This window comes from Nannobrachium achirus (genome assembly GCF_963921795.1).
Source record: "Nannobrachium achirus genome assembly, chromosome: 12".
Taxonomy (NCBI): Eukaryota; Metazoa; Chordata; class Actinopteri; order Myctophiformes; family Myctophidae; genus Nannobrachium; species Nannobrachium achirus.
In genome coordinates, this window is record NC_137832.1 from 29,739,756 (window position 1) to 29,767,073 (window position 27,318).

A 27,318-nucleotide genomic window follows, 5' to 3' on the forward strand; every position below is an offset into this window, starting at 1 on the left:
TCGGAAATCATGCATGCCTTGGAAACGTATAGAAAATAATAGAAATCAGAACAATTTATGAATGTCGATTTGACTACCTTTTTTTTATTTTTTTTTATAGGAGTAGTTTACCAACCCAAGACACATAGGTCCTTCAAATCAGCTATTCATCAATACATAATGCAACATAAAATGTTGATGCTACAGAGGTGTTTAATCATGTCTTTGCCAGCTACTAGTCGATCACAGGAGGCCTCTGTGTAAATACACAAAAGGTCAACTAATCAAATACACCTGGAGTGGTTGCATTAAAAGAGTTTTAACACTGTTCCCGACCTACTGTCCCTTACAGTAATTGTTTGTTTAGCGTCAGGGAACTCTGGCAGCGCTGTGTGTGCATGATTGCATCGCCTTGTTCAACAGTAACACACATCTCTCAAGTGGACTTCGTCGTACGTGTTGCATGTTGAAAATTGCTGTTGGTAATTATTACTGTAATGTTAGAGTTGGTAAATCAATATCTGTTATTTGTTGGGCTTGAGTGTATGATTCTGGACAGTATTTGTCATTGTTCCAATAATAATAAGCAAGCATAATTTGTCTACTCCCTTGTTGATAATAAGAATATTTAAAACTTGAAAAAGATCGTTTTAAGGTAGATTTTAGAACGTATAAAAAATATGCGATTAATTTGCGATTAATCATGATTAACTATGGACAATCATGCGATTAATCTGATGAAATATTTTAATCGATTGACAGCCCTAGTAAAGTAATGTTTATAGAAATTAACATCGCCTTGGTCACAGCAACAGCACAACTGACTTCGGTTTTGTACGCAGTGAACAAAGCCAACCATCTCATTATGAACAGAGCCTACAGGGGCCGAACAGCGTCAGTCATCCATCTTTCTGGAAATGCTTTCCACTTTGTGAATTCCTAGCTGCCCCTTTACAGTTATGCCAAAACATGCCATCATGTGGCCGATTTGAAATATTTGGGGTGGAGTGACGACGACCGCGGCCTACTGCCAAGATGCACAAGAAATTGGATGCATCAGTCTAGGTTCCCCAATAGGCGGCCCGTGGGCCATTTGCGGCCGACCGGGGTCTACTGTCTGGCTGGCCCACACCAACCCCAGTAATAATGGTGGTATAAGAGCAGCAACAACACTAGTATATCGTCGTTGTCGTGTGGAAATCTCGTATCTCCAAATTTGTACGTTCTTTCGCAAATCATACAAGGCCGTCGCACAAAAGTAGTGAAAACAGCAGATCTACAAGCACGTCCTTGTAGTCGGCTGTTTTCACTAGTTTAAATCATTTTTAAAATTATAAATGCAAAACGAACGGTTTTGGACATAGAAGATTTTCACCCGATAACGAAGATATCTGAACTGTCGCTGGAGTAGCGGGAATGCCACCGTCACCCCCTGCAATGCTGTGGCCCTCGGCTTGGTACCCTAGACATAATTCGGCCCTTGGGGAAAACTAATTGGGGAACCCTGGTCTAGTAGTTTGCGAGATTATCTCTGGTCATACACGTCTGGTCGTATACGTGCTTCTCTGTGTAAATATTGAGAAATCTAATATGGGATGACCCATCAACTACAAGCCTTTTTCCTGAATACTAACATACTAACATTCAGTACATGGAGGTAGGTAAATGTCACAGATGAAAAGGGAGAGAGAGAGCATAGGGACTGATTGGGTGAGTGATGCTAGGCAGTCAACCGGGCCCCGCCTATTCCAGCTTAACATGTTTTTCTCACTCCCAGGTTTTAATGCTGATTTGAGAAAGCAGGGAGTTGTGCACAGCAAGGGCTTTCTGGGCTTGCACCTAGGGCTCCAATCTGTTTTTATTTGTGTGTGTGTGTGTGTGTGTGTGTGTGTGTGTGTGTGTGTGTGTGTGTGTGTGTGTGTGTGTGTGTGTGTGTGTGTGTGTGTGTGTGTGTGTGTGTGTGTGTGTGTGTGTGTGTGTGTGTGTGTGTGTGTGTGTGTGTGTGTGTGTGTGTGTGTGTGTTTTCTGATTTGCCGAGCTGTGATGAGTTGGTCATGAATCTTTAATGTAATTGGAATCCTGTTAACGGTGTTAAAATGGTGATCTATTTTATTCTATGTTTAATAATCTTGACAAGTAAATTCACATATGAAATGTGAACTGTCTATTTTGTTTAGGATGTTTTGGGCTTTCTGTCTCCACAGGCCAAGAGTAATTTAGATCAACTGGGAAAAATGTAGCTCCATATCCATGGATAGAGCTGCTACTCTGTCTATGATTTTCCTTTTTTTAACTGTCCCAAACCCTAGCCTAGTCACTACAAGTTTTGGCTGGACAGGAACTGCCCACAACCCAGCCCTCCAGGCCATTAGAATGCCCAGCGTGAGCGGAATCCTTTACCATCTACCCAGGTTTCACTTTCTGAAAAGAGATGAAGCCATGGAAACCCTCTCGTGACGTGTGAAAGCCATAGTGGTCGCTTGAATAGCACAAAAGGATGGGTATAAGAAGATGGAGCTCAGGATGGTTACCTAGGCAACATAAAGATCGACTTTAGCCTCTGAAAACGGCATATTACCTTTTTTCAGGCCAGCAATTTTCCGGAATCTAAATTGAGTTCACGTGAGCAATGCATTTAATTTCGCTGGCCTTCACTACCTACTTCACCCATTGCGATCCAAGGGAGTCTTCCTCTGAACTGACCCCCTAACCTGGCTCCAACCCCTCTCTGACCACACACGCTTCGCAGAGTGTGAGTGAGTGGGTGGGTGTCTGTGTCAGTGAGTGGGTGGGTGTCGGTGTGTTTGTCTGTTTCCATCTGTGTGTGTTTTGCTTCGTGAGTTGGAGTGAAGCGAGCCAGCACCATTGTCTGCCTCCCCCGTTCCAGGCTTTGTGCAGACTGCCTACTTGATAGAAGAGAGCTCTCTCATTAAAATCCATGTAATCTCTCAGGCACTCTGCACTCCTGTTCCCTTCACCACCTACGCACATAAGAGATCCATTCATGCCGACAGCCCCTCTACAGATTCACCTGCGCTTCACAGCTCAAACAATCCCATGCAAAATACTGAGGGCAGTAAGACATGCCGGGAACAAATGTAAAACCTGGATGGATTGGTGTCACAGACCTCAGAAAAGGGGTTTGGTTTAGGAACATGTAAACATTTTCACCTGATATTGCAAGTCTACCTTCAGTCCACTCAAAATATTTGCCCTAAAATCACGCAAATCGGTACACAGTGTGTCTACACTCATCTCATCCACATGGATCTGTCCCATTTAGTGCCACCTTCAGGCCAATTTTTTCAAACACATTTTTGGACACTGCTCCTACAGATTTGGCCCTAAAATCACGCAAATCGCTACACAGTATGTCTACACTCATGTCATCAACATGGATCTGTCCCATATAGCGCCACCATCAGGCCGATTTTTTCAAACACATTTTTGGACACTGCTCCTAGAAATTTTGCCCTAAAATTATGCAAATCGGTACACACTTGCTCTAAACTCATGTCATCAACATGGATCTGTCCCATTTAGCACCACCTTCAGGCAGATTTTTTAAAACACATTTTTGGCCACTACTCCTACAGATTTTGCACTAAAATCACGCAAATCACTATACAGTATGTCTACACTCATGTCATCAACATGGATCTGTCCCATATAGCGCCACCATCAGGCCGATTTTTTCAAACACCGTTTTTGGACACTGCTCCTACACATTTTGGCCTAAAATCAAGCTGTGACCTGACGGTCGCTTATCTCCCGATTAGGGAGTCTTACTGGTTCTTTTACGTGAATGCACACCTGCTGGCTTGGGTTACTTGGGCGTCCTGCTCTCCAGGCTTAATGCAGGGCTGTGGATTGAGTACATGTTAATGTGAAAGAGTGGGCCGAGGGCGGCAAGTGGCGACTAATGAGCAGTGCCTCGTCGTCGGAGCCTGAAGAGGAAGCAGGGCTCATTTGGATTGTAAATGCCTCCTCTGCCCTTTTTATACTGTTGTCGTCACACGTTAAATACGGCTCCAGATTCCATTTAGGCCTGGCTTCAAAGCTTCCTTAGGGATGCATCAGTTATGATAGCATCTACTGTTTCTTCCTGTCCCCGCTATGTTTGAGCCTCTATCGTGCGCAAAGGGAGATTTATGTAGATTTATGAAGGGAACACAGGTTATTTATGCAGTTCTCCTTAGGAGCTGAATGATGGTCTTCAATGTTCTTTCTAAGTTTTGAATGACAGATTTCTGTATAATTCTATTATTTCTCTCTCCACCTATATCCCCCAACACCTCTCCTTCCCTCCTAGTGTGTGCTCTACCTCTGGTCTCTTAAGATCAACCACCCCACTACACTCTTTCTCCTGCGAGGGAACCACGAGTGCCGGCACCTCACAGAGTACTTCACGTTCAAACAGGAATGTAAGTGAAGTGTGGCTTTTATAACCTTGTCCGGCCTTCTACCAGATGGGACACCACCACAAAATACGTGCAAAGTGCATTGGCATGCCTTTGAAAAAGAGTTATTGGTCTCGTTGACCCTTTAGTTGAGAACTACTGTTCTTGGCTAAAGTCAGGGTTCCTTACATTTTGGGAAAACTGGGCCCTTTCGAGGGAATCATTAGTTGTTTGGCTCTGATGTGTTAGATTAGCCAAAAACAATACCTTGGGCAAAGCATTTATTATTATTTCAAAAATGTGAATTATTTTTTGAATTGTTAGAAGATTTTTTCTTTTCTTTTACCCATTTATGTTCCCAAGATTAAGTTACCTGATTATTTAAATATCTCTCTAGATGTTAATAATCATGCTGTCCATTTTTTTTTCACCTGTTGTATTATGGATATGTAAATGTTGAACACTGCATTTATTACCTTATTGTGTTGGTCCACACATCTCAATGGAAGAGCCTTGGCTTGAATCATTTGCAGGTTTTATAATCTTTCTTCATTACCTTTTCTGACGCACCTCAACTAAATGATGTGCGTCTTTTATTAGCTTTTGTTTGAGAGAGAAATAAATCAGTGTGAAGCCTAATTAACGCTTGGGTGAAAAAGTTTTGTTCGAATTGAAATATTGCGTATTTTCAGCTGGAAGAAAAGTGTTAATGTGAATCTCTCTTTTCACCAAGGCATAAATTAGGCTTTGATCAGAGCCATGATAATCAGCCACACAGGTGTGGTGGTGCCATTATTAGTATGCAAATGCTAGAAACCAAAACACTTTGGCAGACAGCAGAATGTAATTTGCCAGTTGCAAATAGCTTTCAGTCCCTAAATGTCTCCTCCCCTTCCACGGTGGAGGCGGAGGACACTGCATAACAGAGATACTTAAACATAATTACTTTATAATAAGAGCACTCATTAGCATGTGCTTAAACTAATTGGCTAAATAAAAGATGTTTGCATTAAGCAGATCACTTAGTTTATATATTTTCTGAGTCTCTTGCTAGCCTCTGATGTGATATACAGCACATCACAGCAGCATTCTGAATGTATAACTATTCGTAAATTGATATTAATAAATGTTCCAAACCAAATCCAGTAGATGCCTAACCTTGAAGAGAGGCCTAAGGTGTATCAGTGCATCTTTATGTGATTATGTTCTCTGTCCTGCCTCAGTGCAGTTTACTCTGAAGGAGCATTCACTTTGAAACTAAGGATGTCCAATATTATCGGCCGGCCGATATTAGCATAAAAAATTATATCGTAAAATATCGATATCGGTACATCTTTTAAAAAAAAGTTATTTTTTATGATTTTTATTTTTTTTACAGGAGTTCTTACTGTATGGTAGTTAGGGGTGTGCCAAACAACCCAAAGTGGGGTTTGGGGACTCTCAGGGATTCTTGAGGGCGTTCCAGGGGGTACCCAGCTAAATGTTGGATAGTTAGGAACCAAATGGACCCTTATGGGTCTGTAACTCTAGAGCAGTGGTTCTCAATCTTTTTTGGCTGCAGTACACTTATTAACGAAGCCGAGTACCCCCTTCACATGACTACAGCAACATTTATATCAAAAGTTCATTTCCAATGCCAATACGTTCAAAATAAAACAGGACATCACTATTTGAAACGCACCATTAGAGTGATCCACTAAGGGAGTTTTTCATCCAGGATGTCTATGGTATGTTTGGAGAGTTGAGTACAAGGAGAGATTGTATAATTTATATCCTTTTTTATCACATATTCCACGTCGAGGTGATAACAATCTGTTGTTTTGGCAAGCATGGCACTTGTAACCATTGGTAACCACTCTATAACCATTCTATGAGAGTTGTCAACGTCTAAATGCAGGTCTTAATGTTTGCTTTTAATATTAATAACATTGGATTGCAGGTATTTTTAACATTTAGGGGCATATGATCCCCTTCAGTGGTCAAGATACTTGCCTTAATAGCACCAGAGTCCTGTATTGTCTGGTCTCTGAACAAACCACCTCATACAGTTTAGTTGCTGACCTGATGACGAGAGCCAATAGCGTCTCTTCTTCTTCTCCTTATAAGGAAATGACTTCCTGCCTGCCTTAATCTGACCTGCAGTGTTGTGCAAGTCACACTGCTGCTCATCAAAGTATCAGCAAGCCGTGCCCCAAGCAAAAGAGCTTTGCTGATCACTGCCTGCAAAACATCCTGTAAGACAGTGGTTCTCAACCTTTTCAGGCTGTGACCCTTAAAATAATCATATTTTAACTGGGGATCCCCCACCCTGACGGGCACTAAGAGTTGAGGCATTACATTTTGTGTAACACAGTTCTATTGTGAAAATAGCAGATCTACATGCTCACAACGCCTCGCGTTGCGAGGCGTTGTGATCATGTAGATCGGCTATTTTCACAATTTCTGCCTCTAATATTTGACAATTTGACCAATATTTAATTTGTCATTTTAGAGGTATTAAAAAGTCCTCAAATTGTCACTTTAGAAATGTGCAGATACCCTCTATACACTTGAACTTTATGTTGGTTTGTTTAATGTTGAGTGAGAAAACAATATTGCACATTAAGCTAATCATCTGGGGAACCCCCACAATAATTTGGGGACTCCCGACCCACAGGTTGAGAACCACTGCTGTAAGACATGTACTGATAGCACCCGAGAGAGCAGAGAAAACTGGCCCGGTTGTATTTGTTGGCCTACTTACATTTAAGACATTCAGGTATTTTCCAAAAGTGAGTAGATCGATGTTTAGGCTTTGATGGAACAAGGAACAACAATGTTTTGTATTTGACCTTTTATTTATACAGTTGAGTCCCATTGAGATACAACATCTCATAAATACTTCCTACTTCCTATTAAAGAATTCAGTCTTTTTCCAGTAGCACATTTAAACCATGTGTCTGATGTTTGTTTTAATTTCAGGTAAAATCAAATACTCAGAGCGGGTGTATGACGCCTGCATGGAGGCCTTTGATTGCTTGCCCCTCGCTGCCCTCCTCAACCAACAGTTCCTGTGTGTGCATGGCGGACTTTCACCAGAAATCAACTGCCTTGACGACATTAGGAAAGTATGTGATACGACCACTTACATGATAGGAATCTAGAACAATATTGATACAGTGCAACTTTTTTTTTTTTTTTTTTTTTCCACTGCACTGAAAAAGTCATTTCTACAAAATGCCACTCTACAAAATGCTCTTCTACAAAATGCAATATGCTTGGGAAAGGTATTTTAATGTCTGAATTAATGCAGGTAATTGATTTGTAGCTTATTACTAATGAGTATAATCAAGTTAATATTTCTCATGAAACTGTTTTTTTTTTTATTATTCTTTTTGGTTATGCCTTCATTCATTCAGGGTGATGATTTTATTTACAGTGAAATATCAACATTGTTTCAAAAATGAATCGCGTTGCTTTATTTCTGCATAATTGCTTTCTGTGTGGAGGACTTCATGACACAAACAGCAGTTTTAGGGGCGGCATAGCTGAATGGTTAGGGAGCCTGCCTGGGGAACCAGAGCTCCTGGTTGTCCTTGGTTCGATTCCAGGCCAGGGTTGCAATTTCGATGTGTGTCCCTGAGCAAGACTCTTAACCCCTAATTGCTTGCGCGCTCCTTGTGGGCAGCGAATCACCTGAGTTGGGCTGAAAATGCTTAATTTCCCTCGCGGGAAGAAATAGGTATATATTTGTATTATTATATTATTAGTTTAAATTAATCCAAAGTAATTTAACAAAATATAAACATTAATGGTGTGTAAGGACCCTAAGGGATAAATTTCACCTCTTTAACTGTGATCAAACGAAATATCAACCAAATCCGGCCAGTTATTGCAGAACGCTAAGAAATGCAGTATTATTTTATAATGCAAGAGCTGCTCCTTGGCTCTGAACTTCTCACCACAGCTATGCTTAGGGACCTTTTCTAACATGTTTGAGAACTATAATTGGTCTCTAGCAGGTCCATATTAAGTTTGTGCATTGTGTGTTTTGTTCCCTGTAGCTAGACAGGTTTAAAGAGCCTCCAGCCTTTGGGCCCATGTGTGACCTGATCTGGGCTGACCCTGGCGAGGACTACGGCAGTGAAAAGACATCCGAACACTTTAACCACAACTCTGTCAGAGGCTGCTCCTATTTTTTCAGGTATCCAGACACATTGCTGCTGCAGCTTTTATCCCACCAAGAAATTAAGGCTTCACAATCAATCAAAAATAATAAATAAAGAGAAGGAAAATAAACAGCTAATTAAATATATCGGCATCACAACGCTGCGATTTTTCAGTGGAGAGAGAGTGGTGACAGGTTGTCACACAAATGATGTTGCTTAAAAAATACTGCTAGATCTTTCTCAAACACAGCATATGAATGGAAGCCCTTCTTGTCTTTATCTGTTTTAAAAATTTAAGAAAATATTTAATAAAACTGTTGCCATGTAATGCATTTAATACAGTTGATGGAAGAGTGGACTCATCTGATCACTTAACTAAAAACTAGTTCAAAACGTAGTTATTTTTGGTTAGAAACACTTTAGAGTATAAATATATTTTTCAGCGTTCTGAATAAAAAAATGAAATTACATAATTACAAAATTATACAAGAAAAGCGTAGTTTTCTTTTCTCACCATGGTGCAACCATAATACGTGTGTCAGCTAAAAAGTCCACTATCCTCACATGTTACCCACATCTGCACATTAGAAAGGTAAATTAACGAAAAAATATATAAAATCAGCACTCGTTGAGCCAGACCTCTATCTCTGTCTCATCTCCAGTGCAATGCATCGATGTGCTAATTGTCAGGAAACTGTTCCATCTCAGGCTACTGTTGATCGAATCAGATGCAGGTGGCTAGCTAATTTCCTGAACGGTCTATCAGCCGTGGGCAGGTTGAGGAGGCGTGGCTGGCAAGAAGGAATAAGCTGTTAAAAGCCCAGCCATAGCCTTGTCAAGCTCTGTCCACCTCTCTCAAATAGGGATGGGACGATAATCATTTATCGGGATAATGGATTTTAATTATCGAGATTTATTTTGTCACAATAATCGTGATATGACATTCACATATCGGCCCATCCCTACTCTCAAAGCTCCTCTCTCTGTAAGGTTGGCTGTACACTGACAGTCTCTGTCTGGTTGGCTGTATCCCCACAGTCTGTCCGGTTGGCTGTACCCCCACAGTCTTTCTGGTTGGCTGTACCCCCACAGTCTGTCTGGTTGGCTGTACCCCCACAGTCTTTCTGGTTGGCTGTACCCCCACAGTCTGTCTGGTTGGCTGTACCCCCACAGTCTGTCTGGTTGGCTGTACCCCCACAGTCTGTCTGGTTGGTTGTACCCCCACAGTCTGTCCGGTTGGCTGTACCCCCACAGTCTGTCCGGTTGGCTGTACCCCCACAGTCTGTCTGGTTGGCTGTACCCCCACAGTCTGTCCGGTTGGCTGTACCCCCACAGTCTGTCCGGTTGGCTGTATCCCCACAGTCTGTCCGGTTGGCTGTACCCCCACAGTCTGTCTGGTTGGCTGTACCCCCACAGTCTGTCTGGTTGGCTGTCTCCCCACAGTCTGTCTGGTTGGTTGTACCCCCACAGTCTGTCTGGTTGGCTGTACCCCCACAGTCTGTCTGGTTGGCTGTACCCCCACAGTCTGTCTGGTTGGCTGTACCCCCACAGTCTGTCTGGTTGGTTGTACCCCCACAGTCTGTCTGGTTGGCTGTACCCCCACAGTCTGTCTGGTTGGCTGTCTCCCCACAGTCTCTGTCTAGTTGGCTGTACCCCCACAGTCTCTGTCTAGTTGGCTGTACCCCCACAGTCTCTGTCTTGTTGAACGTACCCCACATTCTTTGAGATGCCAACAAAACCCTGCAAATTAGGGTTTAACAGATGTGGGTTTTGAATGCTGATATTTTGAAATCTAAGCTGTCAATGGGCAATATTTATATAAAGATAAAGATAAAATAGATATCCTTGTCAAATTTTGTCCCTCAGAATCCTGTTAATCTTAAATAGTGTTTAGACCTTCATACAACCCAAATAGTCAGTTACATGAGACTGTGCGTGGTGTACATCACTGCCTTTAGCTTGCTTGTGCGTGCGTTGTGCAGACATTTAATTGTGTCTACAGTATCTGACTGATAGACTGTAGTGGCCGGTATTGCCACAAACCAATATTGAACTCCTATTGTCCCACAGTTCAATCAGTCTTCTTCTTTTCATGTCTTTGAAGTATGTAGTTATATGACAGTTTCCCATTTCATTACACAGTCCTTTGCATTATTGTTGAATTCTGTGAGATGTTTTAAGCTGCACTGTTTGGGTAGTAGGGGGCACACAATGCAGTGCTGCATCGTGTGGTCTTCTTCACATTCACAGATGGTTGGGCTGGTTTTGTAGCCCCATCTGGCCATAGCAACTTTTGATCTGTTCTCAGGCAGTTGGGTGTCTTCTACTGGACCCATGGTGCTTCTGAGCCAGAAGGGAGGTCTTCAGAAGTAGGGATTCCCATTCCCTTTTTTTTTTGTCTATAGCTGGAGTCTGGCTTCTTCCCGATATGTTGTTAGGGGCTGGACATTGCTGCGGAAGCTTATCCTTGACCTCAGATGTTGAACCAGGGGTTCACTGGGTTTAAAAAACGGAAGATCGCGGTTACATTTATTCCCCCCCGGATGATACAAGAGACCCTCATCCTCCCCCAGGCATCTGTTGTTTACATTTTCTGTGGGTCTTGTAAGATTAGTAAAAACACTGGCAGAGGAATTAATTAATGAATTCTCTGCAGTCATTAAGTCATTACATGTCAAGTATAAAAAAATTACAAATAAATACGGGTACATATATCCGTGGAGGTATTTCTATGGCTTACTGAACGTTTGATGCTGATCGGTCGTGCAGTCTGGGAAATTAGCTCTGGATAGCTCAGCGGATTGCCTCTCAAAGTAAAAACAACATGACATAATCACTATTGCTATTGTAAAGCCATTCTAGTCTGAGGCTGTTTATTAGTATGTGAGGTTCTGCATGTCTGATGGCCAGCTGTCTCGGGTGAAACTTTGTGGTGTATCAAATTGTCATAGACATTAACATATGTCTAGTAATAACTGATTCTGATGTATCTCTCTCTTTGTTCTTCTCTCTCTCCATCTCTGTCACAGTTACTCAGCGGTGTGCGACTTTTTGGTAAATAATAACCTGCTGTCGGTAATAAGGGCCCATGAAGCGCAGGATGCCGGGTAGGTCAGCAGGCATTTAACAATGCAACCTGTGTGTGTCACAGTAGTTTATCTGCAGGTGTTGTCTAATGAACCGTCACTGTGTTTTCTCTTTGTGGCCTCACAGGTATCGGATGTACAGAAAGAGCCAGACTACAGGCTTCCCCTCACTAATCACCATCTTTTCTGCTCCAAATTACTTAGACGTCTACAACAACAAAGGTTTGAGCTCTCTCTCTTTCTCTCTCTCGCTCTCTCACATATATATGAGAAAACATACTGTACATTTAATTTGCCATTTGGAACAAAACAACATGTACAATTAAATGGGAATAAAATAAATGTTTAAACAGAGCTGTGTTTCATTGCAACTTACAGAAAAAGATCTTACAAAAGCATCAGAATTATAAATTTTCCATCAGAAAAAGTTATACATCTACTGAGGAAATCTCTCTCTCTCTCTCTCTCTCTCTCTCTCTCTCTTTCTCTCTCTCTCTCTCTCTCTCTCTCTCTCTCATATATTTTAGCTGCTGTATTAAAATACGAGAACAACGTGATGAACATCCGACAGTTCAACTGCTCTCCCCATCCTTACTGGCTTCCCAACTTCATGGACGTCTTTACGTGGTCTCTGCCTTTTGTTGGGGAGAAAGGTTTGTGTCATTCTCTCCTCCATGATCTCACATTGTTGTTCTCACCCCGTCCGTACAGGGGAGAATGTGATGAACAATGGGCTCCCAGTTCCCACAGGAACTGATGGAATTTGTGGAATATCCAAACAGGGAAAGTCTGGGAATTTGTTGTGGAATATCCGTAAGATTGTAATAAATACAATCTTCATCAGTGTGTTATTCAGCCTTTTTCTAAAAATAGTATTGCTCTCCCTCTCTCAAATGTGCCAACAATGGATTTAACTTGACACCGCTAATGTGGCGTTATATGTTTTAATGTAATTATTTCAAAGGTTGAAAGGTTAAATCTGCCTGTCTGTCTGTCATTCTTAGTCACTTGTTTTGTCACAGAATGATTTTCATCCTTTAAATGATGAAGTGTCCTCCCTCTGCGCCCACAGTGACGGAGATGCTGGTGAACGTGTTGAACATCTGCTCTGATGATGAGCTCATGTCGGAGGGAGACGACCTTTGTGAAGGTGAGACTGAGAACGCAACAGAGGCAACCCCGCAGTTCAAAGCTCATCCTTTGGATGTGATGCAGACAGTAGCATGTCTAAGCCCCTTTTCGACTGCAGTTTTAGCACTACACCACACCACACTACACCACACCACACCGCACCACATAAAAGTATCTACATTTTCCATTACACAAAAGTACCTCTATCGGTAAGAAACAAATTGACCCTTTTAACTGTGATTATAATACATAATAAATTTGTATTACCACTATCCTAATTATAATGCACTATAATGGATTATAACTGTGATTATAATACATTATAAAGTATTAATGTATTACTATGATAATTATAATATACTATAATAGATTATAATAGTGGTTATAACACAATAGAATCTATTATCATGTATTACAACTATATCCTGGTGGTCTAAATGAAAAGCCAGTGAGTGATCAGTCATTATGAAGTGTTTGGCCCTGTTTGGCCTAGCTCAGACCTACTCTAGAGTGGATACTTTTTAGTACCCCGTTTAGTACCACTTTCACACCACTCTACCCAGGACCTTGTAGTGGAAAACCTCACACAAGTGGGCGGTGTGGTGTGGAGTGGTGTGGAGTTGGGCCAGTGGTCATGGTAAAGCTTCCACCAGGGGCATTTAAGGCTATCTAACTAGCACAAACTAGATGGGAGTTTACATTTATTGCAGTGTTGCCTGTCTTCTCTCTCACAGGTCACACCAGGGATTATTGACAGCAATGCTTAACAGTAAATTCAGTGTTAACACATATCAAAATGCCAATGCCTATGAATAGAGAACATTACTGTTATGTTGTGAGTAGAGGTGAATATTACACAGTGTACCGTGTCTTGGTGTTCATGCTGTTTACTACATGGTTCCAGGAGGCACCTCGGCTATGCGCAAGGAGGTCATCCGGAACAAGATCCGCGCCGTCGGAAAGATGGCCCGAGTCTTCTCTGTCCTCAGGTCTGGTATCGCCTCAATACTCCTAATAACTCCATATAATTCTCCCATCATTACGAAAAGATTACCTCCTAACCAACCACTTAAACCCCAGCATCCGTATTACCATATACCGTATAACCTCCAGCTGTGTTTTAACATAAAGGCTTGCTAGGGGAAAGAGGATTTTGTTTAGAGAAAAGTCTGAATAGTCAAATGGAACACACACACACACACTACACTACACTGTGTGGGGTTGAAGATGCTAAGGACAGTGGTAATTCAATTGAAAGGAGTCCGTTTGAGTGTACATTCTGGACAATGAAGTTGTGTTTGAAAACATGGAGCCGCCCTGCAAGGATTATAAGCTGGCAGCTCATGAGTCACAATGTGCTCCAGCAGTATAATGCCATTAGTGGTTATTCCAGATAAATGCTGCTGTCGCTGGTCTGTCAGACTTTACCAGATAAATGCTGCTGTCGCTAGTCTGTCAGACTTTACCAGATAAATGCTGCTGTCGCTAGTCTGTCAGACTTTACCACAGTGGGCTGGATTGAGAGAGGGGCGGGCAGTCAGTTTTGTTTTACAGCAGGGGTCTTCAACGTAGAGTATTGAACCACTTAAACCGTCAATACTCAATAAACTTGACCTTTCACTGTACTTAGTCTGCTCTTTTCCCCCTCCAAAGCACTTTGCCAAAAATAGCCGATCTACAAGCTCACAAAGCCTCGCAGCGCGAGGCGTTGTGAGATCTATGAGATCTGCTATTTTTGGCTAAAGTTCTCAGAACTTTAGCCAGAGAACTTTTGGTTAATATAAAAAAGGAGAAGAAAACACAAAGATTTGGAGGACCCCCTGTAGCAACTCTTATAGTATATACAGTATATATATCACAGTATATTCATGGCGTGGCTCCTAGGAGTCATGATATGACAGTTATGTTTCAGGGCTAACACAGACAGGTAAAATGGATACTCTGACAAAGCCCCTGACACTGACTCAGACATACAGTATTGGTTGGATCAGCAGTGAGGGCTGCGTATTGGCCCTAACTATAGTTTAATTTTAGATTTTTGCTGCACATGTTTTCAAGACAAAAAAAGAGAAAAAATAAAAAGGAATTGGGTAAAGGGGACACAGTCATGTGGTAGCAATTTGTCTTGTTCACATTACTATCCAGAGTGGGTTGGCGATAAGATGTTCTCTAAACCAGTGGTTCTCAACCTTTTAGTTTAGTTTAGTTTATTAGCACATCATTTAAAACATGTAACATTACATATACATGGGAACAAAACACAGTGCACCACTGATGGCCGCAACCCCCAAAATAATCATTTAACTGGGGACCCCTCACCCTGACTAGCACTAAGAGTTGAGGCATTACATTTTGTACACGGTTCTATTGTAAAAATAGCAGATCTACATGCTCACAACACCTCGCGTGAGGCGTTGTGAGCATGAAGATCGGCTATTTTCACTACCTGCCTCTAATATTTGACAATTTTGCCAATGTTTAATTTGTCGTTTTAGAGGTATTAAAAAGTCCTCAAATTGTCAGTTTAGAAATGTGCAGATACTTTGTTTACTGTTGAGCAAGAAAACAGCTTTGCACAATATGTTAATCATCTGGGGACCCCCCAAAATAACTTGGGGACCCCCCTGGAGGTTGAGAACCACTGCTCTAAACTGCTACTGTAGGCTACTCTGCTAACCTGTTAAATGACAGGTCTGAAGTGTGTAGTGTGTGTGTGTGTGTGTGTGTGTGTGTGTGTGTGTGTGTGTGTGTGTGTGTGTGTGTGTGTGTGTGTGTGTGTGTGTGTGTGTGTGTGTGTGTGTGTGTGTGTGTGTGTGTGTGTGTGTGTGTGTGTGTGTGTGTGTGTGTGTGTGTGTGTGTGTCTGTCTATTACAGGGAAGAGAGTGAGAGTGTGTTAACACTCAAAGGATTGACTCCCACCGGTACCCTGCCTTTGGGGGTGTTGTCAGGGGGCAAACAGACCATACAGAGTGGTAAGTGGCATTTCATTCCTCTACGTCCTAGACTTTCTTCAAGCCTCCTTCATTTTTTTTCCCCCTCTGTAACCACCATCCAACCAAGGCCGACCAGGACACCCAGCCAAATTAAAAGTGTGCTGTAATAATTGGTTATCCTAAATAGGGATGGGACGATAAGCTATATCGTTTATCGTTCTAAAAACACTCACGATAATCGTATTGTGGAGATTTAATTTATCGTGATATCGTCCTCCGTCATGCACTGGGATCAATTCAACTTTTATTTGCCGAGCTGCATATCGGGTACCACTTAAACCCTCTATAATCGGTAAAAGGTACTTACTTATAATATGCATTCTTTTTTTCCACTCTGTATCAAATATCTTTGCCAAAAAATAGGCATCTACTGCGACACGTTGTGAGCTTGTAGATTGACAATTCTTTGGCAAATGTTCCGCACCAGGATAATGGATTATGATTATCGCGATAATATCGTAAAACGCGATTTCTTTTGTCACAATAATCGCGATATGAAACTTTCATATTGTCCCATCCCTAATCCTAAATAATAACAGCTGTTGGTAACTACCATTCATCAGTGGTGCTAGACTAGTCTTATGCATACATCGGCTCCCCTTTTGCTCAGCGACGAACCAGTCAGTCTCCTTTTGAAGGGTGCTACATTAATGGTGGCACGATCACAGCAGGAGAATTTGGCGACTTTTGGATCAACGCTGCCCGCCCTCCCCTACCACCTCCCTCCACAGCACCACAAAGCCTTTGGGCTGAGCTGTGGGTGGTGCTGGCCTGCATGGGGAAGTGTGCCTGTCACCTGAAGTGGGCCTTTTCTACTCCCTGATCTAAAGGTCAAAATGTGGCCTCGGCCCACCGATGGACCCTGTCGGCACACCGGGGGCCGGACCGCCATGCTGGGGGGGGAAGTGGGGGTTAGAGTTGCCGTGGTGCGGCATGAGAGAGTGATGTGGTGACCTTTGATAGAAAGGCCATCTATGTCCATTCCATTCCATTGCTCTCATACTCCCTTCTCAGAGAAATGACTTAGGCGAGTTGAAATCGAATGGGTGCAGCCGATAGTGTGTGTGTGTGTGTGTGTGTGTGTGTGTGTGTGTGTGTGTGTGTGGGTGTGTGTGCGTGCGTGCGCGCGTGCTGCTCACTGATTTGGATTATTGTGCCATATCAGTGCCTGCATAGCAATCTATCAAAAATAAAAAACCTTGTTTCTACAGGCAAGAAAGATTAGTTGCCCCATTCCAGTTATTTGTCTGTGTCACAAAAAACTGAGTGCTTCATTATACTGCTGAGGTAGAAAGATGGCTGCTGCTACGCTTCATGCCCTGCATGATGCTGTTATCAGAACACTCATTTATCACATACACATTTTTCTGACACATGAAATAACATATATTTTTTTCTTTTCAAGGATCGTGATCATTTAATTAGAGGTTTCAACATTTCATGTGGTGTATGTACCGCTGTCTGCGACAAACAGATTAAAAACAGTGTAATGTGAAGTTGTGCTCAATCAATTTTAAAACGACTCCATGTTTATAAAATGTAGCAGCATCCAGTGTGTAATAATCAGCCAATAACCTCTATTCTTTAGCTTGGGTTGTTAATAATTCTGCCAGAATAGGTGGTGGATTTCTTATTTTATAACATGCCTCTTTGGTGTGTTTGTGTGATCTTGCCGGTGTGTTAATTATGAGTCATTGCAACTGTACTGTATGACTGCGCGTGGGCGTCCAAATACAGTATGCATTTATCAGTGGCCATGACAGCGCTTTATTACTGTGTCTCTCACAGTCCTACGGCCACATTCCCTCTCATCTCTCCTGACCCTTTAACACTAACACCCTTTTACTTCAACAGGGTTGCTATCTTGTTGTCCCTCCCTCCCACCCACCTGCCTGTGCACTCACATACTCAGTGACTCCTATATTGAAACTCTGTATAATGACTTCTCCATGATGAATGTTGGAGAATATAATGAATATAATTCAATCATAATATTTCCTTTTAAGATTGTCATGTATGCATGCTGTTATTCTTCTATTCATTTACTCTGACTTAAGAAGTAAATAATACATATTATATGCACATACATCGTTGGAATTATGTATACAGTACATAGAGAACAAAATGTATCTTTGCCAAATGATACTACAGTTTGACTTGTGGCTGGGAATTCTGCATCCATTATTACATTGCTGTGGGTGTTGGCCTTTGTTGTGGTTTGTTTTCCCTGATACTGATAATACAGCTTCTGTGTTTCAATACACTGGTTCTCAAAGTGGGGTCTGGGGACCCCCAGGGGTCCTTGAAGCAGTTCCAAGGGGCCTCTTGCTAAATGAACAACATAACTCTAAAGGCCTATTCACTGTTCAAGCTATTAAAAAAAGCTGATTGATCTACAAGCTACAAATTTGAAAATAGCCGATCTACGAGATCACAACACGACATTGTGAGCTCGTAGAACTATTATTTTTGAAAGGTTTTGACCAATGTTGACAGCTCTTCTCTGGCATAAAGTGTCTCCAAATGGGGGTCCATGGCCAAATGCATTTCAACTGGGGGTCCTTGACATGAAAATGTTTGAGAACCACTGGTTTAATGTGACATGTTTGATTTGTTATCTGGTCACTTTTGACGACTTCTTTCCCCCCTCCTCTCACATCTACTCGTACTATACTATAGCCATCATTGAGGCGCCTGAGGGAAAAGGTACGCATGGCTCTGTGGGTCAACCCTTGTGTGTGTGTATGTGTGATGTGCTCTACCTTTAAGACGACAACCCTACTTAACGTAGCCATGTACTGTTGCATTACTTGTATTTGTATCACCCTTTTGTGTGTGTTCTATTATGTCACAGAATGTCACAGAGTGGTGTTCTGCAAAACCATTGGCTGCTCTTGCATCATCAGTGCCTCTTGGCATACATTCATTTTATAATAATGTATGATTATATACACTGTGCAGACATAGAAAACATGAAATCTTTTCCCTTTACATTTTTTTGTTTACAATGAACAAGCACACAAGTAAATATAAAATGAAACTTTTCAAACTTTTCAACAGTTTTCAAATTGCTGATTTAGAAGCTCACAACGCATTGCATTGTGGTGACTGCTAAAGCTTAAACCTTTTGCCCATTATGACATGTTTTAAAGTGGCTAAAATTTGGACACATTGGCTGATAATAATGTTGTCAAAAAGTCCAATTATGTCTGATTTATCTGCAAAATCTGCCAGTTGAGCTCTACCAAATATGTGCTATGGGACTGTTTGATATTTATAATGAGGGGTCATTGGAAGACTTTAAAGTGCTCTGACATAAAAAGGTGTGACCCTCCCTCTCTAATATCTGACAAATTCTTTCCCCACCAAATAATCTTCAGCTTTTTAAGAGACTTACAGCACAGTGGGGTTGCAACAATTTCCCTTTTGGATGGGCACATCCAAGTTGCGGGTGGGCTGATCAAACCAGAGTGCATTTATTTTTTATAATATTGTAATCTTTTTGCCAGCCAGAAACGTTGGATATTTTATAGAAATTCGATAAATTCCAGAGGAGAAAATTGATGTTTGTGGTGCATATCGAACCCTGACACTATGCCTTGCGTCCCCTTGTTTTAAATCCAGTCAGAACTGCTTCCGGTCACTTTGAACAACAGAACTAGTGTTACACTGTGTGTACAATACACGGTTAACCATTTAAATGTCCTATCCCTGTATCACAGTCCATGGTTTTTATGTCATAAATATGAAGTTAATCCAGAATCTCTTCTATTCTATGGCTTCAGCCTTCAGTCTTTCTCTCTCAATGGCGATTATATGCAGAGAAATGTTTCACAAGTCTTAATTATATATTGTATGTACTGTAGTGTATATACCTATATTTTCAAATTGATATGACCCTCCACCCCTCCTATAAATATGACCCCTTCCTATAAATATTGAACAGCCCCTAATATAAGGGGAATTAGGCCAGTGACAGTCACTTATTGACAAGCAGCAGTAGGCAGAGGTCACATGGGCTCTAGATGTGTGTAGCCAAGTTGTATCCCCACCCACAGAAAAGCCTTCTATAAGACCTGGCTCAGATAAGGCCGGGGACCTCCCTGCTCAAGGATATTTTCAGAGCATAATCCTGTTATGCTGCTTGGCTGTTGCCACACTGTCTTCTCTTCTCTCCACACCATCCCTCCTGTGTTGACATGTTAAACCTAGTGCTTTTCAACACTACTTTTTCCAGACACTGCACAGCGTGTTCAGTTTGATATGAATACCTGATGCCACCCTTTTAGTCATTAATAATAGTAGATGAACAGAGACAGACTGTCAGATAACCACTTCAACCCTACATACAGTACTTCATTGACCAGGATCCCCCAGGGATCTGTACTTGGTCTCCTCCTTTTCTCCCTCTTTACCGAAAATAGCCGATCTGCTATTTTCGCCCTAGCATAGGGACAGGACAGTAGGGTTCATGTAGTCAAAATAGAATGCATTTGAGAATGCACACTAGTGTGTATTTGTCACAGATACCTGGTAGTGCAAGAGTACCCTTTGACTATCATTCCTTGTTGGTGTTAGCTGTTAATCTTACAGTTATTCCATTTTATCTTGTGTTACTGTTGATGACTTTTCTTGAACGCATTGTGTTGAACCGTCACTTACAGTCTTTTTCTTATTTGCACATGTTTTCTTGGCTGTGGGAACCTTACCGTAAGTGCTCTTTGGTGTGAGGTGTTGTGCTGTAGCTTGCCCCACTGGACACTAGGTGTCACTAGTGTGCATGTGTTGTGTTCACTGGTCTTCTCCTCTGCACCACTGTGCAGACACTGTCTTGTGTGTTTTAGGTGTCAATTGTAACATGGATCTTGACTTTTTCCAGGGACATTTTTAGGTTGTACAAAAGCTAAACCTAAATAATAGTGTTTTTAGATTATACAGTCCTCTGTGTTCATTTAACTGTTTTTACACTCCCTGTGTTAAATACATTCACTGAGAATTTTACTTTGTAAACTGTTCAACGTTTGTTACCAGTGCATTAATAATGAAAAGGAATAGCCATGTTGACTAAGCAGCGCTGTTGTCAGCTGCTCCTCATTTCATCGTCGTGTCTTCTCTGCCTTGCAGCCATCCAAGGATTCTCTCCAACGAGGAAGATCCGTAACTTTGAGGAGGCGCGCGGCCTGGACAGGATAAATGAGAGAATGCCTCCCCGCAAAGATGGAAAGCAGCCCGACGGCAACACAATCAACACCAACAAGAACGGCACCAATGGATAGGCGTGCTGAACATACAGTACATACAGTAGCATGTACGCACGCACATGCACACACCCCACTGTCACTCAACCCCCTCCTATCCTATCCAGGCTCCAAGTCTCTTTTCACGCATCAATCTTTCTTTCTCTCTTTGTCTGTCTTCTGTTGGCCTACATTCGGACAGGCAAAGGAACTGGACACCTCTAAAAGGAAAACTCAAAACGAAACAAGAAAACTGTGTTTTCTGCTGGAAAACGACAATGGTGTGACGTGAGAGCAGAGAAAAATGTTTTATTTATTAAATGGATTATATTAGATATATTGTATGTAATAGCTACAAATTATTGAATGAATACATTTCACAATCATTCAAATGTATTATGTACACTGAAGCTATAAATTATAGATAATTGTCAATGATTGAGCGGAAGGGAGAATACTTAGTACATTTTAGTTGATTTAATCATACAGTGCCGTAGACAGACCCTTTATTAAGCAGTTCTGCTTAATTTATACTCCGATTTATGGTGTTGTCGCATGCCAAAAATAACCGGCCTATAATCTCACAGCGCGAAGCACCGTGACCTTGTAGATCTGCTGTCTTCGGCATAGGGATGGGATGATAATCGCTATTAGCGTTTATCGCGATAAAAACACACTTACATTAATCTTATCGTGGAGATTTAAATTTATCGCAAAATGATCCTCAATCATGCACTGGGATCAATGCACCTTTTGTCGAGCTGCATATCTGATGCCATTTATAATTCGTAAAACGGTCCTGGAAATAACGTAGCCAACTTGATGCAGTCTTTTTTTTTTTTTTTTTTTTTTCAGTCAATCAGCAAAGAAATAGCTGATCTACAAGGCAAATGTTCCGCCCCATGATAATGGCTGTTGGGGATATTTTGATTAGCACAATATCGTAAATCACAATTGCTTTGGTCACAATCGTGACATGACATTTTCATATCGTCCCATCCCTACTTGTCTGCGCACAATGCCTTCGTATAAAGTATAAATCGGACTTAAGGATTTCTATCATTGTCTTCTATGTGCTTGGCAAGGGAAAAAAGATATAGGCTTTAACCACGTGAGTCCCAGTATGTTCTGGGATGAATAATCTGCGAAAATGGCAGATATACAGTACAAGCTTGCAACATATTGCAGTGTGACACGTAAGCTTGTAGATTGTCTATTTTCTGGCTAAGATATACAGTACATGTGCTGTAGAGGGAAATACACCACATGTACAGGGCCTTGTTTGGACCCCTGTGGGACTCTGGCCAACTAAGTATTTAGGAAGTACAAAATACATGGCCTCAAGGAGCATTCAGATCTCACATGCTTCTTGTCAGGCAATCTGATGACTTTTGAAGGTTATACATTCTGTACAGTGTGTGCATATGTTTGTGTGTGTGAGAGTGTGAGTGTGTCATTTGAAAGATATATATATATATAATATAATGTATATGTATTAAATGGGGAACAATATATAAGGGAAGTAGATACCAGAAAATGATTGCAAATGATTATTTTATACCTCCCAAGGAAGTTTCACAAAGACTTAATGTCATAGTTTTATTTATAACTCATCTGGGGAAAGAAATAACGAGTCCCAGAATCACTGATTGCCATTTTTGATCAGTGTCCACCGCCCTCCCTTCCCGTAGAACATTGTAAGCAACATTACCATTTACTTTAACACACATTGTCAGTTCTGACAGAATGACAGGGCTGCACATTTATCGTTTTAAGATGGAAAACATTATTTTTACTAGATAACGAGACCATGATTATTGGTATGATTAACTTATGTGTCCGTCTGAGAGTGATGGTTGGTTATCGCACTTTTGCATCTTACAGTATGTTGAAGTCTTGACTACGCTATCGTTTCCTCTCCAGTACTCTGTAATGATGAATTATGGGTTCAAATGCTTCAAGATGAATGTATTGTGCAGCCCTAGTTTGTACAGTACCTGCGCGGTAATTTGATGGCTCAGCAGCCAGGTTTTCAGTCTGGTTCAAATAAGACATACAGCAGGGTTCCCCAATTAGTTTTCCCCAAGGGCCAAATTATGTCTAGGGTACCAAGCCGAGGGCCACAACATTGCAGGGGGAGACGGCGGTGTTCCTGCTACTCCAGCGACAGTTCCGATATCGTCGTTGTCGGGTGAAAATCTTGTATGTCCAAAACCGTTCGTTTTGAATTTATAATTTAAAAAAATATTTAAACTAGTGAAAACAGCAGATCTACAAGCACACAACGCCTCGCACCACGAGGCGTTGTGTGCTTGTAGATCGGCTACTTTTGTGCGACGGCCTTGTATGATTTGCGAAAGAACGTACTGTACAAATTTGGAGATACGAGATTTCCAGCCGACAACGACGATATACTAGTGTTGTTGCTGCTCTTATACCACCATTATTACTGGGGTTGGTGTAGGCCAGACAGTAGCCCCCCGCGGGCCGCAAATGGCCTGCAGGCCGCCTATTGGGGAACCCTGACATACAGTATGTCGTGTTCCAAGAACATATCAACTCTGAGAGCGCCACTTGGTTGTGATTTTTCTCTCAACAGCTTGATCTTAGGGTTGAGTACTGCACATGGACTGCACATATGGCCCCACATACATTTGCCCCCTTAATGCAGAGTAAGTGCTGCTGTTATTAGACTGAAATTTATTTGCATTATTATTGAGGTATTATTGAGGTTTCATTGTATTTAACCAGGTTTTGGCACTTGGTTTGATATCGTTGCTGTTGGAGCAGAAACCTTGTTTCTCCATATTTCATCTTATGTTTTTTTAAATAAATGAATGCCCTATTTTATACTTCGGAGTATGGCAGTGTCACGCAACTGTAGCAAAAATAGACTGTCTGAAAGACTATTTTTGCTATTTTTGACAAACGTGGGAAAAAAATTACCCAAAATATAGCGACGCCAGGTTAAAAGTGTTTAAGTCTTTCTGTGGGTTTTATAAATTAAATCTATTTACAATAGCCTGTAACTATATAAATATAACTAGACTACATAATTAAGTCACAAACTACAGCGGTTTTGTGCATAGTACAAGGTTTCCACCCAAGCAAAGATTTGAAGTTGATTGTCACTTGTCAAACACTAATCAAGGGCCATGCTTTGTTTCCTTTATTCGCTAAAGCAGTGTCACCATCTATCATCGATTACACGCTGTGGGTTTTTCCTTTCTTGATTACGATAATATGACTACATTCCTGAAAATAAGGGGATTGCATATAAATTGATTAGAATTTCAGCAAAATGACGCTGTTGTTCAGCAACACCATGTGATAACCCTGATTACCCCAGAAATAGATGGACTGAGTCATTCACCATGGGAGTTATGGTGTTGTGAAATGGTACACTGCCGCCTCACAAGCAGCTGTCTATTAAAGCCCTAAACAGTACTGTAATCATCTCTGTCACGGCTGACTCATTTTGTAACACAGGCAGTCAAACTGAGACTGGGGACTAATAGGCAATCACTGCACTCACATTGCTGGTGTTTTGTTTTTTTGTTCTTCCTTCTTTCTTTCTTGATTTGTCTTATTTTTTTGTGCTGAAGTATTCTGTTCTGTTCTGAACAACCCCTACTCTGAATGCCCACGCTCCCAGTCCGAAACCCTTTAAGACATGATTGTTATTTTTCACTTGGAAATACAACCAACTTTTAACTGGTGCTTTGATACACCTGTCTGTAAGTCTACTTCTGTCTTTTGAGAAAGGAAAACGAATACAAAAAAAAAGCTTTAAGATTTGCTATTCACTTGTGAATTTACCCTTTTTATAAAGGCATTTGATCTCATGTGCCATGTCACCTTGGCCACACCTGTCAACGTGTGTGTGTGTGTGTGTGTGTGTGTGTGTGTGTGTGTTTGTTTGTGTATGTGTGCGTGCAGTATGAAATGAAGCCAATTCCAACGTCTCATTCAAGCACATGGAGATATTTGGATGACGGTAAAAAATACATTTTTGTATCCTTATGCTATACCATTTCCAAGCTGTCTATTGACGGGTAACCTGGGAAATGTTCTTAGTTTTTGGGTTTACATTTAATAGAAATTGTGTGAACAACCAGTATGATGACTTGTCAGGTTCTATACATATCTTGTAAAGAACATCATTCATTTACTAAATCTTCCGAATAGCTGTAAAAAGGGACCAGAAATCCTTTCATCAAGTACCGTAATTATCATGCGAGGCCATGAAATCTTTCTCTTCGTAGATGTATCTCTTGAAAATAATAAACTTAAACTCAAAATAAAATGACGTTTTCCCTCTATTTTGGGTTTTCACTTGTCGCTCAAGTTTGAAGGATATGTTTAAAGAAATTTATAAAAGCATCAAACTTTAAGGAGAAAAAAAAACGGGCCAATTCAGTTCTCTCCCCGATGAAGACCTTATCCGGTCGAAACATGTTGGCATTTTTATGGAATAAACTTTCTTTTAACTTCACTTCCTCCCCTCTACATTTTTTGACTGCTTGGTTCTCTTCTTTCTTTTAATGCTTTAATAATTTCTGCCTTATTTCATTTATTCATACGTTCATATAGCTGCTCATTACTAACCAGTAACCACAATCATCTACTTGGGCCAGTGACCAGGAGCAGAGTAGTTGAGGATGAAGTGCCTTGTTAAGGGCTCTTGTTGAGAGTGGGGAGTGTTGAGCCTGATTTATACTTCATTGTGCAATGAATCATGTTGGGAGTATTGAGCCTGATTCTGTGCAATGAATTGTGGATGTGATGCGTTGTGAGCTTGTAGATCAGCTATTTCCAGCGCACGGCGCCATCATACTACCGAGCATAAATTAAGCATTACATTGTTCTAACATCTAGACCTGTTGTCAACTTGTTTCTTTCAAACAAATGTTATGATGCTCAGGAAAGGAACATTTGAGCAGGTACATATATTTTATAACTGCTCGGTCAGACAATCTTTATACCCTCATGGTGTGCAACTTTAATGGAAATATGAACAAAGGTGATGCTTCACTTTTATGTTGGAGTCATTCTAGGGAAGGCCATGAATTTCAACTGAATGAATTTCAACTTGAAAGGTTATCATTTGCTGTTAAACAGACTTTACAAGACAAGACAACACCGGGGCTAGGGATCAATAAAGTTCTCATCATGAAATCATGGACAAATAAATAACTTCTCATGACCCAGATCACTGATGGGTTGGGGACTAACAACGTATAGCCATTCTTTACACAATTCAAGCAGATGTCAAGATACTCTTTTTTTTTTTATAAAAAAATGTTTTATTACTTGTGAAAATATTTCAAAGACGTCATCATTTAAACAGCAGTTTTTTACATAAATCGCACTGCTCTGTAGGTCTGTTTGTGGTTTAGTGATGCAGCAAAGATGTGCAACCTGTATTGCTGCTTTATACAGTATTGTTACTTTCCGTTATATTTGATGTAAAACCTGGATTCATGATATTTTTATTTTATACAATCCCTTTTCATTTTGTTCAGTGTCTTAATCTGAATCATACAATACTCAGCAAGGATAAGCAATATAATCAGAGCTTATTTACATGGAGGTCATTAGTAACAAAGCAGAAGAGCAGCTCCTGTAGAAACTGAATGGGCAACCCACTCACTAGCTTGCAGCTTCCCCACTCACTAGCTTTTGTTCTACAGTCCTGTTCTATTATGTTGCTGTCGGGCAGAAAACTCTTATATTAAAGCTGTACTGTGGAAGCTGCTCAACTAGTGGTCAGTAGCGGTATTGCTTTTTTCATCCGGAGACGCCGCGGAGCACCTCCGCCTCGCCGATACGCATCCGTAGAGCCGTCTCCCGTCATTTTTAGACCAGGATTGAGGGAGTAGCAGGCAAGATTCCTTCAATGTAAACACAGTTGCTGAGGGAAGCTACTTCCTTTAGAGACAGCAAGACTCGCTGTGATTGACCGGTGGTGTATGATCCGCGCTGTGATTGGCCGGTAGTGTATCATGTGGGAGATGACATCATTTTGCCGGGAAATTCTACCCCCCTCATGACTCATAGAAAACATATAAAGAGAAGGCTTCAGAGGCTGAAAATAACAGAGTGGGTGTTCTAAAACTTTAGCGATTTAACAGTTAGGACAATTTTAAGATTTGTTTTATAAAAAAAGTTACATGGTATAACTTTAACTCCATATTCAGGAGGTTTCCACCCGACAGACGGTTGCAAAGACTTTGGAGCAATTATTCCTTGCTGTGCTAGATTCTGTAGATCAGTGTTTCTCTAACTTTGAAATGTCAAGGTCTCCCCTTGACTTTGATAGTGTACAAATGAACATGTTAGGG

General features: G+C 41.2%; 1 protein-coding gene across 2 annotated transcripts in view; it reads left to right on the top strand.

Moving 5' to 3' along the window:
* Positions 1 to 25,377, top strand: part of ppp3cca (protein phosphatase 3, catalytic subunit, gamma isozyme, a) — a 41,921-nt gene extending 16,544 nt beyond the window's left edge. The window contains exons 4-14 of one of the 2 annotated variants that reach the window (XM_080738861.1): positions 4,292 to 4,403; positions 7,341 to 7,486; positions 8,423 to 8,562; positions 11,557 to 11,634; positions 11,741 to 11,835; positions 12,141 to 12,266; positions 12,686 to 12,763; positions 13,649 to 13,733; positions 15,619 to 15,716; positions 18,417 to 18,443; positions 20,862 to 25,377. In XM_080738861.1, the coding sequence (XP_080594987.1) occupies positions 4,292 to 4,403; positions 7,341 to 7,486; positions 8,423 to 8,562; positions 11,557 to 11,634; positions 11,741 to 11,835; positions 12,141 to 12,266; positions 12,686 to 12,763; positions 13,649 to 13,733; positions 15,619 to 15,716; positions 18,417 to 18,443; positions 20,862 to 21,013 (1,137 nt within the window). In that variant the 3' untranslated portion in view covers positions 21,014 to 25,377. The remainder of the gene's footprint in view (positions 1 to 4,291; positions 4,404 to 7,340; positions 7,487 to 8,422; positions 8,563 to 11,556; positions 11,635 to 11,740; positions 11,836 to 12,140; positions 12,267 to 12,685; positions 12,764 to 13,648; positions 13,734 to 15,618; positions 15,717 to 18,416; positions 18,444 to 20,861) is intronic. The other variant, XM_080738862.1, reaches the window with a different exon arrangement.
* The last annotated feature ends 1,941 nt before the right edge of the window (positions 25,378 to 27,318 follow it).